At 39.0% G+C, this 16,221-nt stretch overlaps 1 protein-coding gene across 1 annotated transcript in view; it reads left to right on the plus strand.

Moving 5' to 3' along the window:
• Positions 1 to 16,221, plus strand: part of cyfip1 (cytoplasmic FMR1 interacting protein 1) — a 53,905-nt gene that overhangs the window by 18,433 nt on the left and 19,251 nt on the right. The window contains 12 exon segments of the mRNA XM_039810407.1: positions 70 to 198; positions 569 to 673; positions 3,001 to 3,092; positions 3,641 to 3,758; positions 4,356 to 4,478; positions 5,331 to 5,456; positions 5,540 to 5,706; positions 7,563 to 7,710; positions 11,428 to 11,581; positions 11,691 to 11,847; positions 14,501 to 14,597; positions 15,115 to 15,191. Of these exon segments, the coding sequence (XP_039666341.1) occupies positions 70 to 198; positions 569 to 673; positions 3,001 to 3,092; positions 3,641 to 3,758; positions 4,356 to 4,478; positions 5,331 to 5,456; positions 5,540 to 5,706; positions 7,563 to 7,710; positions 11,428 to 11,581; positions 11,691 to 11,847; positions 14,501 to 14,597; positions 15,115 to 15,191 (1,493 nt within the window).

Raw genomic sequence — 16,221 nt, forward strand, 5'->3', positions numbered from 1 at the left:
AAACATAACATGTTGTTATGTAATTGTAATAACATATTAATATTCAATCTATTCTGTACTGTCTGCCAGTCATTGCAGCAGCAGCTGGAAGTGATTAATGGATATGAGGAGCTGCTGGCAGACATTGTCAACCTGTGTGTCGACTATTACGAGGACAAGATGTACCTCACTCCCAATGAGAAACACATGCTGCTCAAAGTAAGTAAGGCCCTGCACCTCTAAGTGGGGATTGGTTAATGATTGCTTCTGTGATCTAACTCATTCTTAGTCTAAAATATTTGTTTTGTTTGTTTTTGCACAGAATTATACAGAGTTACAAAATGACAGGGGCAGTAATAAACGTGAAAAGGACCTGTGATATTGTACAAGTCCCACCCATCCCATTTTCCCACTCAACACACGTTCACACTCTCACATTGCTTAGGAAAGGCAGACTAATGTTCAAAGCACTTAAAACTGCATCATATAAATGTAGATTGAGAGGTTTGTGGTGTACTATATTGAATTTTTCCCTCTAGATCTTTGAAATGAAAGTAAAGAGTAACGAAACCACTGTTCCACTTCCTAGGTAATGGGGTTTGGCTTGTACCTCATGGATGGAAACAGCAGCAACATCTACAAGCTAGATGCCAAGAAGAGAATAAACCTGACCAAGATCGACAAGTTTTTCAAGGTATGGATGTGTACACACACATATGTCAAATATATGTGTAATGGGCGCCTGGTTAACTCACCTGGCAGAGCGGGCGCCCATATATAGAGGTTTAGTCCTCGACGCAGAGGCTGCGGGTTCGACTTTGACCTGCGGCCTTTTGCTGCAAGTCATTCCCCCTCTCTCTCCCCTTTCATGTCTAAGCTGTCCTATACACATAAAGGCCTAAAATCCCCCCCCCCCACAAAAAATTTGTGTATATATATATATATATATATATATATATATGTGTGTATATATGTGTGTGTGTAATGCCATATTTTGCCTATTTGTGCTATATTTAACCATACTACAGTATAAATACAAATTCCCAACTCACCATAAACCATTTACAATGTTTTATGGTGGTTAATATCAAATGTTACCAACAAGGAAATAGTTATAGCGATTTTATTTTTTTTGTCGATCAACTCATTGATTCATTGACTAATCATTTTAATAATAATAATAATAAGTTTATTTGATATAGCACTTTTCACAGACAGAATCACAAAGTGCTTCACAAGATAAAAATTAGTACAAAACATACAACAATAAAGATAAAAGACTAAAAACAGTCATTAAAAGGCAACATTTTACATAAATGAATCAAAAGCAAATTTAAACAAGTGCGTCTTCAGCTGCTTTTTAAAAGCTTCAACAGAGACTGCAGAACGTAAGGCAATAGGAAGCGCATTCCACAGGTTTGGAGCCACCGCTTCAAAGGAACGGTCACCTCTAGTCTTTAAACGGGTGCGTGGGACAACCATTAATCCCTGGTTAGAAGACCTGAGGGGCCTATATGTAGTGTATGAATGGAGCAGGTCTGAGATATACGCTGGAGCCTGACCGTGCAAAGCTTTATAAGTCAGAACCAAAACTTTAAATTTGATCCTGTAGTTAATCGGAAGCCAATGTAATGAGTATAAAACTGGAGTAATGTGTGACATCCTGCTAGACCTGGTTAGCAGTCTTGCAGCAGAATTCTGGACTAGTTGTAAACGGTCCTGGGACGATTTGCTGAGACAGGTGAAAATAGAGTTGCAGTAATCAAGCCAAGATGAAATAAAAGCATGAATAATCATCTCAAGCTCAGAATGTGAAACAGTTCCTCTAATTTTGGCAATGTTTCTTAATTGAAAGAAACATGTGCGGGTCAGAGATTTAATATGTTGATCCAAGTACATGTTATTATCAAATATTACACCAAGATTTTTCAGTTTGGACTGAACAGCTGAGGACAAGGAGCCCAGCAGCTGACTAATCTTGGAAACTATAGGGTCCGGAGCAACAATAATGACTTCGGTCTTATTTTCATTGAGCTTTAGAAAGTTGTTTGCGAGCCAATCCTTAATCAAATTGAAACATCTAAGCAATTTCAACACTTTGTCAGTGTCTTCTGGCTCAAAAGAGACATACAGCTGGATGTCATCTGCATATAAGTGATAAGAAATATCTCCAACTTGGCTAATTATATGTCCCAGGGGGAGCATGTACAATGCAAATAAAAGCGGACCTAACACAGAACCCTGCGGCACCCCACAAGAAAGGGCCGCGGTTTCTGAGGAATAGGGGCCAAGATACACCGAGAAACTTCTGTCTGATAGATAGGAGGTGAACCAATCCAGGGCGCTTCCTGAGATACCAACCCAATGCTTAAGTCTTTCAAGCATGATGTTATGATCAACTGTATCAAAAGCGGCACTAAGATCCAGCAGCACCAAAACGGAGCATTGACCCTTGTCAGAGGACATTAATAAATCGTTGGACACTAAGAAGAGCGGTTTCAGTTGAGTGTTTCTGACGGAAACCAGATTGAAATTTGTCTAAAATGTTGTGTGCATTCAGAACAGCAGTGAGCTGTTTAGCAACAATTTTTTCTATGATTTTGGAGATAAAAGGTATTTTCGAAATGGGCCTATAATTTTCCGGCAGTGATGTATCCAGGTTGGTTTTCTTTAAAAGTGGCTGCACACTTGGATGTTTAAAATATAAAGGGACACAACCAGATTGCAGAGAGCTGTTGAGTATAGCGAGAACCCAAGTACTCACAGACCCAAGAACATTTTTAACTCTAATATACATTTTAATCTCATTGCACATTATCCTTAATGCTTGATTTGAGTATTCCTTTGAAATTAGTTTATAAGTACACAAATAAAATAAACTGCTTTACATTTTATGATTGGGGATGGTTAATATTTTTCAGTATTTTTTTATTTGCATTTTTTCATTTAATCAGTTCATTAAACAAAAAAAAATACCGTCTTCCTTTGTTTAATATGCAAATCTGTTTTTGGTGTTCACAGCAATTGCAGGTGGTCCCTCTGTTTGGCGACATGCAGATTGAGTTGTCCCGGTACATCAAGACCAGTGCTCACTTTGAGGAGAACAAATCTAGGTCAGAGGAGAAAAGACTTTTTGTATGATCAGGGTGTGTCTATGAGCTGCCACTGTCAAATAAGTAAGAGAGTGAAAGTATAAAAGTTATGCTATGTTTTTTATTATTATGAACAACCCACTGGAAGAGAATATAACCAAACAATTTATCCAACTTACTTAAGTATTGGTGGTGAATATCAAACCCATGGTGTGGCTAGAAGGGATACAGCTACAGCGTTTAGCCGAAAAGTGTTTAGGAAAAAGATCGTGGTTTGGATTAAAACACTCCTGAGGAGAAAACATGCATTTCCTGGGTGAAAGTATTAAAATTATAGTATATTAGATTAGATTAGATTTTGCGTAATTTACTGTCCGTAGCTGTATCCCTTCTAGCCACAACCCACATCTATGGTTCTTCTTCAATAATCCCTGTGTGTTTTTGTTTTGTACTGTCCGTAGCTGTATCCCTTCTAGCCACAACCCACATGTATGGTACCATCATCATCTTCTCCAATAATCCCTGTGCGTTTTTTTTTTTTTTTGCAATCACTCTCTATTACCCCCTAGGTGGACTTGCACGTCTATATCCAGCAGCCCCCAGTACAACATCTGTGAGCAGATGATTCAGATCCGCGAGGATCATATGCGCTTCATCTCGGAGCTGGCTCGCTATAGCAACAGCGAGGTTAGTATGAATAGTGAATTCTTGGGGCTTAAAGTGAGACACTCGGGCACTCCGATCGTCGTCGAGGTGTTAGATTGTCTTTGAAGCGAGCATATGCTAATATTGCTGAAGGGTAGATCAATACATTGCATGCTATTGTTTACCTTTTACTCAGATATAAGCCCATTAAAAAAAGGTAAAGTACATCCACTACCTGGCTGTTTTGGCCGACAATCTTCTGTACAAGTAGGCTTCAAACGCTTTTTCTTATGTGAGAGTTTGAATTCCCAGCAGTGATGTAACAAGCTTTTTAGCAGATGTCTTGCCCCAAGTGGATATCCAGGAGTCACAACTCAGTGTTATTCAGATGGAAATGTAACTGACTGACCTGTGGATCAGAATTGCTGACACTGAGGACAGAAATTGTCCAGAATGAGAAAGTCATTGTATTGGTCACATCCTGAATGGTGCAATTTTCTCCCGTTTATTTTTTTCTTCTTCTCACTCAGTACCGTTTTAGGTTTTGCCACTTCTTCTTCTTTCAAGTCAGGATTTCATGGTGTGGGTAGTCAGCGTTGGGTCCAGCATGGTAAAGTGTGTTAATCTGTGTCCATGTAGGTGGTGACGGGATCAGGGCGTCAGGAAGCCCAAAAGACTGATGCGGAGTACAGGAAGCTGTTTGACTTGGCCCTGCAGGGCATCCAGCTGCTCTCCCAGTGGAGCGCTCACGTCATGGAAGTGGTGAGGAAGCACATATTGCACGGAAAGAAAACATTCTGATTTCTAATCCTTTCTGTTGAGCTATAGTTGAGACCTTATTGATTACCTTTTATTTATTGTGTAAATTCTTAGACACTGCAAAGACTTGCAAAGGGTCTTCAGGTATAATTACCGTATTGGCTCGAATATAAGTAAATTATACATAATAAATAAATAAATAGTTATTTTTTTCCTTGAAATACGTCTGAAAAAGTGGCCACCTGGCAGCAAATAATGACGAGCCGGTATGTCTAAACCAGACCCGAGCCCGACTACGTTAATGTAATCTGAAGCACACACCTATTTCTGTCCATGTGTCTGTCTGGGGACGCTGCTGAATGCAACGGCTGGCAGAAATTGACAGCAACTCCATTTTCACCAAAATAAACTTGAACAGGCTAATTGGTAGTAGAAACAGGCCCACCAATAGACTACAGTTTACTTTAATTTGTATGGTATTTGAGGTAAATACCATAAGTTCATTTACAAATGTGATTACATTTTATTTAGTTTAAATGTGAAAATTGTATCTAAAAAGATATATATTTTTTTTAAACATGATTTTATTTTAAAGATGTTAAAACCACAGCCTACCTTTAGTGTATTCAATATGTTTTTAATATTGTTTTCAAATAAAGCAAGATTTGGTCTTCAAAAAGTCTTTTTCCAAAAGTGAGTCTTGAAAAAGAGGGGATCGTTATAATCAGGGTCGTCTTATATTTGGTTCAATACGGTATGGCTTCAATGGATAGCACATTACTCCCCGATTGATTTTATGGTGTTGTGGATTTTTTTTGACAACATCTCTTACAAACCTTCGGACTTCCCCCACAGTACTCCTGGAAACTAGTTCATCCAACCGACAAGTACTCAAACAAAGAGTGCCCCGACAATGCTGAGGAATATGAGAGAGCCACCAGATACAACTACACCTGCGAGGAGAAGTTTGCTCTTGTGGAGGTCAGTTACGACTTCATCGCACACCTAGGTGTTTTTGAACTACTGTTGGTCTCGTCACTGATTAAATGTTGTGCTTTTGGCAGGTGATGGCAATGATAAAGGGACTGCAGGTGCTGATGGGACGCATGGAGAGTGTGTTCAATCACGCCATCCGCCACACAATCTACTCGGCTCTGCAGGACTTTGCCCAGGTCACTCTGCGCGAACCACTGCGACAAGCCATCAAGAAGAAGAAGAATGTCATCCAGAGGTTTGGAGCGCACCACAGTCAAAATCACTCAAGTAATCAAAGTAATCACATCTCAGCTGCAGATTGTCACACAGCACCTCTACATACACTCACCTAAAGGATTATTAGGAACACCATACTTATACCATGTTTGACCCTATCCTATCAATATGGCCCAACATTTCTAAAGAATGCTTCCAGCACCTTGTTGAATCAGTGACACAAAGAATTAAGGCAGTTCTGAAGGTGAAAGGGACACACCATTACACCTTCACCACCACCAGCCTGCCCAGTGGTAACAAGGCATGACGGATCCATGTTCTCATTCTGTTTACGCCAAATTCTGACTCTACCATCTGAATGTCTCCACAGAAATCGAGACTCATCAGACCAGGCAACATTTTTACAGTCTTCAACTGTCCAATTTTGATGTGCTCGTTCAAATTGTAGCCTCATTTCCCTATTTTTAGTGGAGATGAGTGGTACCCAGTGGGGTCTTCTGCTGGTGTAGCCCATCCTCCTCAAGGTTGATCATGTTGTGGCTTCACAAATGCTTTGCTGCATTCCTCGGTTGTAACGAGAGGTTATTTGAGTCAAAGTTGATCTTCTATCAGCTGGAATCAGTCTGCCCATTCTCCTCTGACCTCTAGCATCAACAAGGCATTTTCACCCCCCAGGACTGCAGCATACTGGATGTTTTTTTACTTTTTCAGACCATTCTTTGTAAACCCTAGAAATGGTTGTGCGTGAGAATCCCAGTAACTGAGCAGATTGTGAAATACTCAGACCAGCCCGTCTGGCACAAACAACCATGCCACGCTCAAAGTTGCTTAGATCACCTTTCTTTCCCATTCTGACATTCAGGTTGGAGTTCATGAGATTGTCTAGACCTGGACCACACCCCTAAATGCATTGAAGCAGCTGCTATGTGATTGGTTGATTAGATAATTGCATGAATGTGAAATTTAACAGGTGTTCCTAATAATCCTTTAGGTGAGTGTATATTATCGTGTTAACATCATCACCCAAAGGATGGATGTGTGAATTATTCAATCCCTGTACCTGGGAATGCAAAAAACTTTGACTTGAGAGGATTTTGCAGAGGTGGCTTATTTTGCAATAGTTATTAAAAACAACATGTATTTCAAAGGTATTTTGTTTACAAGTGGATACTTAGATTATGCTACACAAGTAGTTTAAGAGGTTTTTCTGGATCAAAAAGTGGCTTCCACTTTTGATAGCTCCCTCGTCCGTAAATAATGTGAGTATAAGTATATTTAAAGCTGTAATAGGTATTCAAATTTTTGATAACAATGGATCAATTAAGGATGCATACTGTGGAAGGAGTCAATCGTAGTGATGAACCTACACATACATATTTCCTGACTGCAGTTTTATCTCAACTCATCTATTATTAGCAACTAAAAATGTGATATAGCAACGTTGTTTATAGCTCGTTTCTAATGCCCTCAAGTGTCTAAACAAAGGTTGAATAATACTAGAAATATTCCTTTTTTGGGCCATTGACACAAATTTACAAAATCTGAACTTTAAAATATTACTGTTTTCATAGCCATACATAACCAAATTGCTTTTGGAAGTATCGTACTTTTGGAGGTGATGGTGAATCTGTTTTCCTGCAGATTCCCCAGAATGCTCCAGTGGACTTCTGTGCAGCTGCTCCCTTAGAAATCTCAAAAACAAAAAAAGAAAAGAACCCTACTGAGTTGCTAAGGCCCTCCAGCTAATTTGTCACTAGCAACAACATTTTCTGCACACTTTATCACATTCATAATTCACAAGGGAAGTTGTGTGCAGCAATTCCAAAGGTTGAGGAGAAAACTCATTGCAGTTTTTGAATTGCCCTCTCATTGCAGCGTCCTCCAGGCCATCCGGAAGACAGTGTGTGACTGGGAGACCGGCCGGGAGCCACACAACGACCCTGCCCTCCGGGGAGAAAAAGATCCCAAGGGTGGCTTTGATATCAAGGTTCCTCGCCGAGCAGTGGGGCCCTCCAGTACACAGGTCTCACCTCTGCGCCTCTGCTTATAAACCCATTCTGAAACACACCTCGAAATAACCTTATACTATCGTTATCCTTTCCCGCCACCTTACACACTGTGACCCAGGCTGCACTGTGACCCAGCACAGTAATCAGGCTTATGAAGCTCACAGTGCCCCTTTAGCTTTTCAGATTTGAGCTCAGGTCATGTCAAAGTTGAATCATTCCATGTTAAGAGAGATAATATATAAGCCAGGAAGATCTCAGGCAGGGCGGCTGCGCATCATAAACGCTTCCTTAGCTTGTTCCTATTCTTGCTATATTATATAATATTTTTTATATATATATCTTATGCTATATGTGTATATATATGTGTGTATATATATATATATGTTAATTATATGTATATATATATATATATGTATATATATATATGTGTTATATATATTATATATATTTATATATGTTTTGTATATATATATTATATATGTATATGTGTGGATTCTTAATGTATGAGTTCACGTTTTTTGCTACATTTCGGCCTCAAACATAAAGATATAAAACTGTAATTTTTGTGAAGAATCAACAACAAGTGGGTCCCAATTATGAAGTTGAACGAAATTCATTGGCTATTTCAAACTTTTTTAACAAATAAAAACTGAAAAAGTGGTGCGCAAAATTATTCAGCCCCTTTACTTTCAGTGCAGCAAACTCTCTCAGAAGTTCAGTGAGGATCTCTGAATGATCCAATGTTGACCTAAATGACTAATGATGATAAATAGAATCCAGCTGTGTGTAATCAAGTCTCCGTATAAATGCACCTGCTCTGTGATAGTCTCAGAGGTCCGTGTAAAGCGCAGAAGGCATCATGAAGAACAAGGAACACACCAGGCAGGTCCCGAGATACTGTTGTGGAGAAGTTTAAAGGCGGATTTGGATACAAAAGATTTCCCAAGCTTTAAACATCCCAAGGAGCACGCCAGCGATAATATTGAAATGGAAGGAGTATCAGACCACTACAAATCTACGAAGACCCGGCCGTCCACTAAACTTTCAGCTCATACAATGAGAAGACTGATCAGAGATGCAGCCAAGAGGCCCATGATCACTCTGGATGAACTGCAGAGATCTACAGCTGAGGTGGGAGACTCTGTCCATAGGACAACAATCAGTGCGTATACTGCACAAATCTGGCCTTTAGGGAAGAGTGGCAAGAAGAAAGCCATTTCTTAAAAGATATCCATAAAAGTGTCGTTTAAAGTTTGCCAAAAGCCACCTGCGGGAGACACCCAAACATGTGGAAGAAGGTGCTCTGGTCAGATGAAACCAAAATCGAACTTTTTGGCAACAATGCAAAACGTTATGTTTGGCGTAAAAGCAACACAGCTCATCACCCTGAACACACCATCCCCACTGTCAAACATGGTGGTGGCAGCATCATGGTTTGGGCCTGCTTTTCTTCAGCAGGGACAGGGAAGATGGTTAAAATTGATGGGAAGATGGATGGAGCCAAATACAGGACCATTCTGGAAGAAAACCTGATGGAGTCTGCAAAGACCTGAGACTGGGACGGAGATTTGTCTTCCAACAAGACAATGATCCAAAACATAAAGCAAAATCTACAATGGAATGGTTCACAAATAAACATATCCAGGTGTTAGAATGGCCAAGTCAAAGTCCAGACCTGAATCTCTCGAGAATCTGTGGAAAGAACTGAAAACTGCTGTTCAGGCACGCTCTCCATCCAACCTCACTGAGCTCGAGCTGTTTTGCAAGGAGGAATGGGCAAAAATGTCAGTCTCCGATGTACAAAACTGATAGAGTCATACCCCAAGCAGACTTACAGCTGTAATATCGCAGCAAAAGGATGGCGCTACAAAGTATTAACTTAAGGGGCTGAATAATTTTGCCGCCAATATTTCAGTTTTTATTTGTTTAAAAGGTTTGAAATATCCAATAAATTTCGTTCCACTTCATGATTGTGTCCCACTTGTTGTTGATTCTTCACAAAAATTACAGTTTTATATCTTTATGTTTGAGGCCTGAAATGTGGCAAAGGTTCGAAAAGTTCAAGGGGCGAATACTTTCCAAGCACTGTATATGTATATGTATGGCTGTATATATATATATATATGTATATATATATATATATATATGTTTATATATATATATATATATATATATATATATATATATATATGTATATTTATTATATATATATATATGTATGTATATATATATATATATATATATATATATATATATATTATATATATATATGTATGTATATATATATGTATATATATATATATATGTATATGTATATATATGTATATATATATATGTATATATATATATATATATATGTATATATATATATATGTATATATATATATATATATATATATATATATATATATATATATATATATATATATATATACACACACACTGTATACAGTATATCACACAAATTGGCATTTTGTAGTAGCATCCCTTATGTTTCATAAACCACACAGATCAGCTTAAAGCTCAGTTCCAAGAACTAATCTGTATTCCAGGTGGAGGACTACAAAGCCCAGCTAAACAACCACCTTCTGTGTGTATCTACCCTGAATCAATAGAGTGCTTTGAGGTGTGAATGATAAAGATCATGAAAACGGGTGGAAGAAAAATGTCGCCCACTGAGGCGAACTCAACGTACTACAGCCTCCCTGATTATGCATGTTTGCTGTGGTTTAAAGATTCCTAGTAAATGTTGCTTTTAATTAGATAATATTCTGTGACCTGTAGGAGGCAACACAGAGAAGAGAGCTTTTACACAAGCTATATACATAATTTGCGGATGACACAACAGAGGTGGGACTCATCTCGGGGGAGGATTATTCCGCCTACCGAGGCGAGGTCCAGTGTTCCGACAACAACCGGACACTAAATAAAAACAACAAAAAATAAAAAACTTATCATAGACTTCAGGAAGTACAGAGGTGACCCCCCTTCATATATAGAGAGTGTGTTGAAAGAGGTCACAGTATCTAATCACATATCAGACAACCTCTCTTGGTCTACCAACACCACAGCTGCTGTCAAAACGTTACAGCAGCATCTGCACTTCCTGCAAGTTCTTAGGGAGAGATATCTTAGGGAGCATCATCATATGCTGCCTCATAGCGTGGTAGGCTGGCTGCTCAGTGGCCGACTTAAAGCCCTTCAGAGGGTCATCAACACCGCACAGAAAATCATCAGCGGCCCTCTCCCCAGACTCCAGGACATTGACACCCGCTATCTCTTACACCCCCCCTCATCCCGGCCACCATCTCTTTGATTTCCTGCCCTCAGGGAGACACTGCGGGTCCATCAGAACACCAACCATCAGACTAATAAACACTTTCTTTCCTAAGGCCATCCAGGCTCTAAAGCCACACACATAATGACCCTGCACCCAGTATTTCACATTTACGCAATATTATATTATTATTAAGAACTGTGCAATGTATTTATTGTCACAAACTACCTGCCCTTGTTTAACGATGAATGTTGGTTGTTGAATAATTGTTTTTATGTTAAATACAGATTTGTGCAACTTAGCTTCTTTTAAGCACCGCTAGGAGAGGCACTCGCATATTTGTTGCATTCCTTGTAGTATAATGACTTGTAATAAATTGGTAATAAATGCTTCTTATCTTAGAATGAGATAAGAATACCAGTATTTGAAGGATGCTACTTTTTTTTCTACACAGCTCTACATGGTGAGGACTATGCTGGAGTCTCTCATTGCTGACAAAAGTGGCTCTAAGAAGACTATGCGCAGCAGTCTGGATGGCCCCACCATCCTGGACATGGAGAAGTTCCACCGCGAGTCCTTCTTTTACACCCATCTGCTGAACTTCAGTGGTGAGAAAACGGAACCGCTTGACCCGTAGCTCTTTGAGAGCCCTTTGCTTGCTATAGAACTGCTGTAAGATGGACAGTTTCTCGTAAAAGCTCTCCTCTTCCAATGCAGAGACCTTGCAGCAGTGTTGTGACCTTTCCCAGCTCTGGTTCAGGGAGTTCTTCCTGGAGCTCACAATGGGCCGCAGGATCCAGTTCCCCATCGAGATGTCCATGCCCTGGATCCTCACCGACCACATCCTGGAGACCAAGGAAGCGTCCATGATGGAGTAAGCAGAGCATACAGCATCTTTTTGTGTTCCGTAATAAATCATTCCACTTTCAATACACTTCAGTTTTCACACGTGTCTACAAAGGAGACATTTCAGCCACTTTTCACTTGCGCTACTCATATGTGTTTAAACAAGCCCCCAAAGCATATTTTTTCACTTAAGCTTTATTTCTTCCAGTTTTCCCCCCTAACTGTAGTGATTGTAGGTTGGGTTCTGAGTGCTGCCAAAACACAGTTGACCTACACTCAAAACTGTGCCTGAACGCATTCTGTGTAGACGCAGACAGAGCAGTAAAGCTGCTGCTGCTCTGCTAACGTGCTGCTTTTTCTTCCTGGGCTGTAGACATGCTTTCCTCTCTCATTCCTACTAAATTTCCTCTTATTATTCTTTAGACATCCTGACGTCTTTCTCTGAGCTTTTGTCTAGCTTGTATTAGCTTTAACACAGTAGTCTAAATCAAGCAGTCGGAAGCTAGACTAACCAATCCTGTCTGTCTGTTAAAGTTCACAGAGGTCTGGAGGAACTGTTGGGTAACATTCTAAGATAATTACACTTTTTGGGATATTGAGAAGCAACAACTATAGCTTTAAAAATGCCAGTGTGTGCGCCCCATTTTTTTTTTTCTTCATTTATTTAAACAGGGACAATGTACAATATACATTAACCTTAGACAGGAGAGATGCATTATACCAGGTTGTAGCTAGTTGTGCTAGTTTCCACCTGTAGTCCCTGGGAAGGCTGATGTCAACAAATTCATTTAATAATACATTTATCCCAAAACCAACATTAAAATGATCACACCCTTCATTCATTCATTCATACATACATACACATCAATTACTATACATTATGTGAGCATGTTTGTTTTAAAAGAAGCCATTTTTTGGCCCGATGTGAAAAAATGTTAAAATGTACACGTTATCAGCTCTGTTGGCAACTTATTCCACTGTCTGATAGCCACACTTGAGAAAGCTGAGCTGCCGAATGCTGTTTTACACTGAGGAATCCTACACTCGCCCCGAACAGTCGACCGAGTCGCTCGAGTTGTAATTTCTGAGCTCAGTGAGATATACTTTTTAACCGGAGGAGCTGCAATACCATTTATTATCTTGAACAAAAGACAGAGATTTGAATATATGATTATGTTTTCAAAACTTAATATACTATATTTTTTAAGAATATGACAGTGGTGAAATAGCCGAGATTTCTTGTCATGAACCTTAAGAGAACTTTTGTACAATGATTCCAGGGGCCTTAATGCTGTTTTACAGGCCTGTGACCTGTGAACTCGTCATGCAGTAACGAAAGTGCGGAATCATCATCGCATTTAGATATAAATTAGATGCATCTATGGTCAAAGAGTTCCTAAAATATCTAAACTGTGCTGTGTTGGTTATCTTTTTAATATGTTTTTTGAAATTTAAATTTGGGTCAAGAATGACTCCTAAATATTTAATTTTGTCAACCCTTGATATTTCCTGACCTTCAGTTATGATTTTTGGATCAGTTTTACACGACGAGAGCTTACAGCGGTTTGTAAAAAACATAGAGACCGTTTTGTTAATGTAAAAGGCTAAGTTTTTACAGCAGCAGCGGCAGGTTCGGTTCCGACCCATGGCCCTATGCTGCATGTCATTCTCTCTCTTTCTCCCTCCCATTTTACATCTCAAGCTGTCCTGTCTAATGAAGGTCTAAAATGTCCAAAAAATAATCTTTATAAAAAATAAAAATAATTGGCAAAAAATTGCCAATGTCCCAAAACCTAGACAGTTCTCCACTGTGTAATTTGATGGGTAGAGGTACTAAAATGCCACACTGTGTCTTTGCCTTCTCCTAACCACATTTTGGGCTTCAATTTTGACATATTTTAGTTGTGTGACTGGCCAGATGCATTCAATCAATATTCTGTCTTCTCTTTTCTATTTTATGTTTTCAAGAAGGACCCTGGGTAAAAGCCTCGATTGGGATTAACCGGAAATGTTATCGTGTTTGTTTTAAATCTTTGCTGCAGGATTATGTTGATACGAGGCAGGTTTTTACATAAGCCATTAAGCACATCAACTGGCATGAATGAATGAAGTGCTCTAATTCTTCAACGGTTCACCCAGAATTGCTAAAAAAAAACAACCTCTGCAATTGAAATTTATACGTGTTTAATATTGACAGTATCATTTTATGGAACCCAAATAAATTGCTGTTCAGCAATTTATGAAGCGGACTGTACAGTATGTGGGAATGGTTGTTCTAGTATGTGAAGCACATTGGGAGATAAGCTGTGCAGTACGCTCACTTATATTAATTTGATATGTTTAATCCCTAAAATTTGAATTTAAGTTTTACATTTCTGACTGAAAATGCTTGACAGGTTTTCCCAGACTTGTGTCTGAAAAGACTGAAATGAGTCATCAGGATTGGATTAATCTGGTTTCACAAATATAATGGTTCTGCACCTTTTGTACCCTGCTACATTTTCAGCAGTCTATAACCCAACATGGAGGCTCTTTCTGTCAGCTTCCCTTCGTTTGAACAAGTTGCCATATTCCAATCTCTGCCCGTATTCATACTGTTGGATACAGTCATAGTGCAACACTCGTGGGGAATCCAAACAAAGGCACTTTTAAATAAAAGTTTTTGCTTTAATCCCCTCTAGGTATGTGCTGTATCCCCTGGATTTGTACAACGACAGTGCACACTACGCCCTGACCAAATTCAAGAAGCAGTTCCTCTATGACGAAATAGAGGCTGAGGTAATGAAATATTTGGTTTATGTACTGGATGATTTGAAGTGATTAAGAAGCAACAACACAAAATGTGTAATTATAAAATGCAACTAATGTAGTAACAATAGGCTTTGTGTGCATGTACGTACAGTACATGCAGTTGGAAATAAAAGAGTTGGCAACGTATAAGCATTGTTCATGACAACAAATAAAATCAATAACAAATATTCAATAAAATACAGTTTAAATTGTAAATGGAGGTTAGGAACACGCTGTGGTTCATCTATTTTCTGTCATGTGAAAAACAATTGCTATTTTTCTTATGAAGCCACCACTAAAACACCATGGTCAATTCACCCCATTACATAGTAATAACCAAAACATTGTGCTAAATTAATACAAATAAAAAAGAGCAAAATCTCAAAATTGCAGAAAAATAGTAGCAGAGTGATAGTGGTTTCTTCACCATTTAAGATGGTCATCACACATTCAAAAATGTATTTTCACCCACACATTCTAATTTGAACTTCTCTTGTTATTTCAGGTGAACTTGTGCTTTGATCAGTTTGTCTACAAGCTGGCTGATCAGATATTTGCCTACTACAAGATCCTAGCAGGAAGGTAGGTGAAATATCTGGGCGTTTCATACTGTTCCATAAGTAAGGATGTGGTGGGTTTACCTGTGTTGTCAGTGATTGAGTAAGTGATTCCCAGCGAGGGGTACTTGTACCCCAGGGGGTACTTCAGCAGTTGCCAGGGGTTACAGGTAAAGATTGTAGAGTAGTAGACATGATTTGATTAAAAAAAGATATCGACACATATGCTTTTTAGGCGGATATATAAATAACCATCTAAATTGGTGTGATACAGACCATTAGTAAATGTACTGTCATAACTAAAAGTAATGGATACATGGTTCAAGGATCCAGCTGTTAGTTGTAAGAATGCAAATTTGATCAAATCAACCTAAAGGCCTTTTCACAGTGTTGTTCAGCATCCACTTGTAATTAATTGAAGGGAACACATTTGGAACATTGCTGTTGGTGTCAATAAAGTTTTTTTTTAGTTACAGTGCCTTGCGAAAGTATTCGGCCCCCTTGAACGTTTCGACCTTTTGCCACATTTCAGGCCTCAAACATAAAGATATAAAACTGTAATTTTTTGTGAAGAATCAACAACAAGTGGGTCCCAATTATGAAGTGGAACGAAATTCATTGGTTATTTCAAACTTTTTTAACAAATAAAAAACTGAAAACGTGGAGTGCAAAATTATTCAGCCCCTTTACTTTCAGTGCAGCAAACTCTCTCCAGAAGTTCAGTGAGGATCTCTGAATGATCCAATGTTGACCTAAATGACTAATGATGATAAATAGAATCCAGCTGTGTGTAATCAAGTCTCCGTATAAATGCACCTGCTCTGTGATAGTCTCAGAGGTCCGTGTAAAGCGCAGAGAGCATCATGAAGAACAAGGAACACACCAGGCAGGTCCGAGATACTGTTGTGGAGAAGTTTAAAGCCGGATTTGGATACAAAAAGATTTCCCAAGCTTTAAACATCCCAAGGAGCACTGTGCAAGCGATAATATTGAAATGGAAGGAGTATCAGACCACTGCAAATCTACGAGAGACCGGCCGTCCCTCTAAACTTTCA

The sequence above is a fragment of the Perca fluviatilis genome, chromosome 9 (genome assembly GCF_010015445.1).
Source record: "Perca fluviatilis chromosome 9, GENO_Pfluv_1.0, whole genome shotgun sequence".
NCBI lineage: Eukaryota > Metazoa > Chordata > Actinopteri > Perciformes > Percidae > Perca > Perca fluviatilis.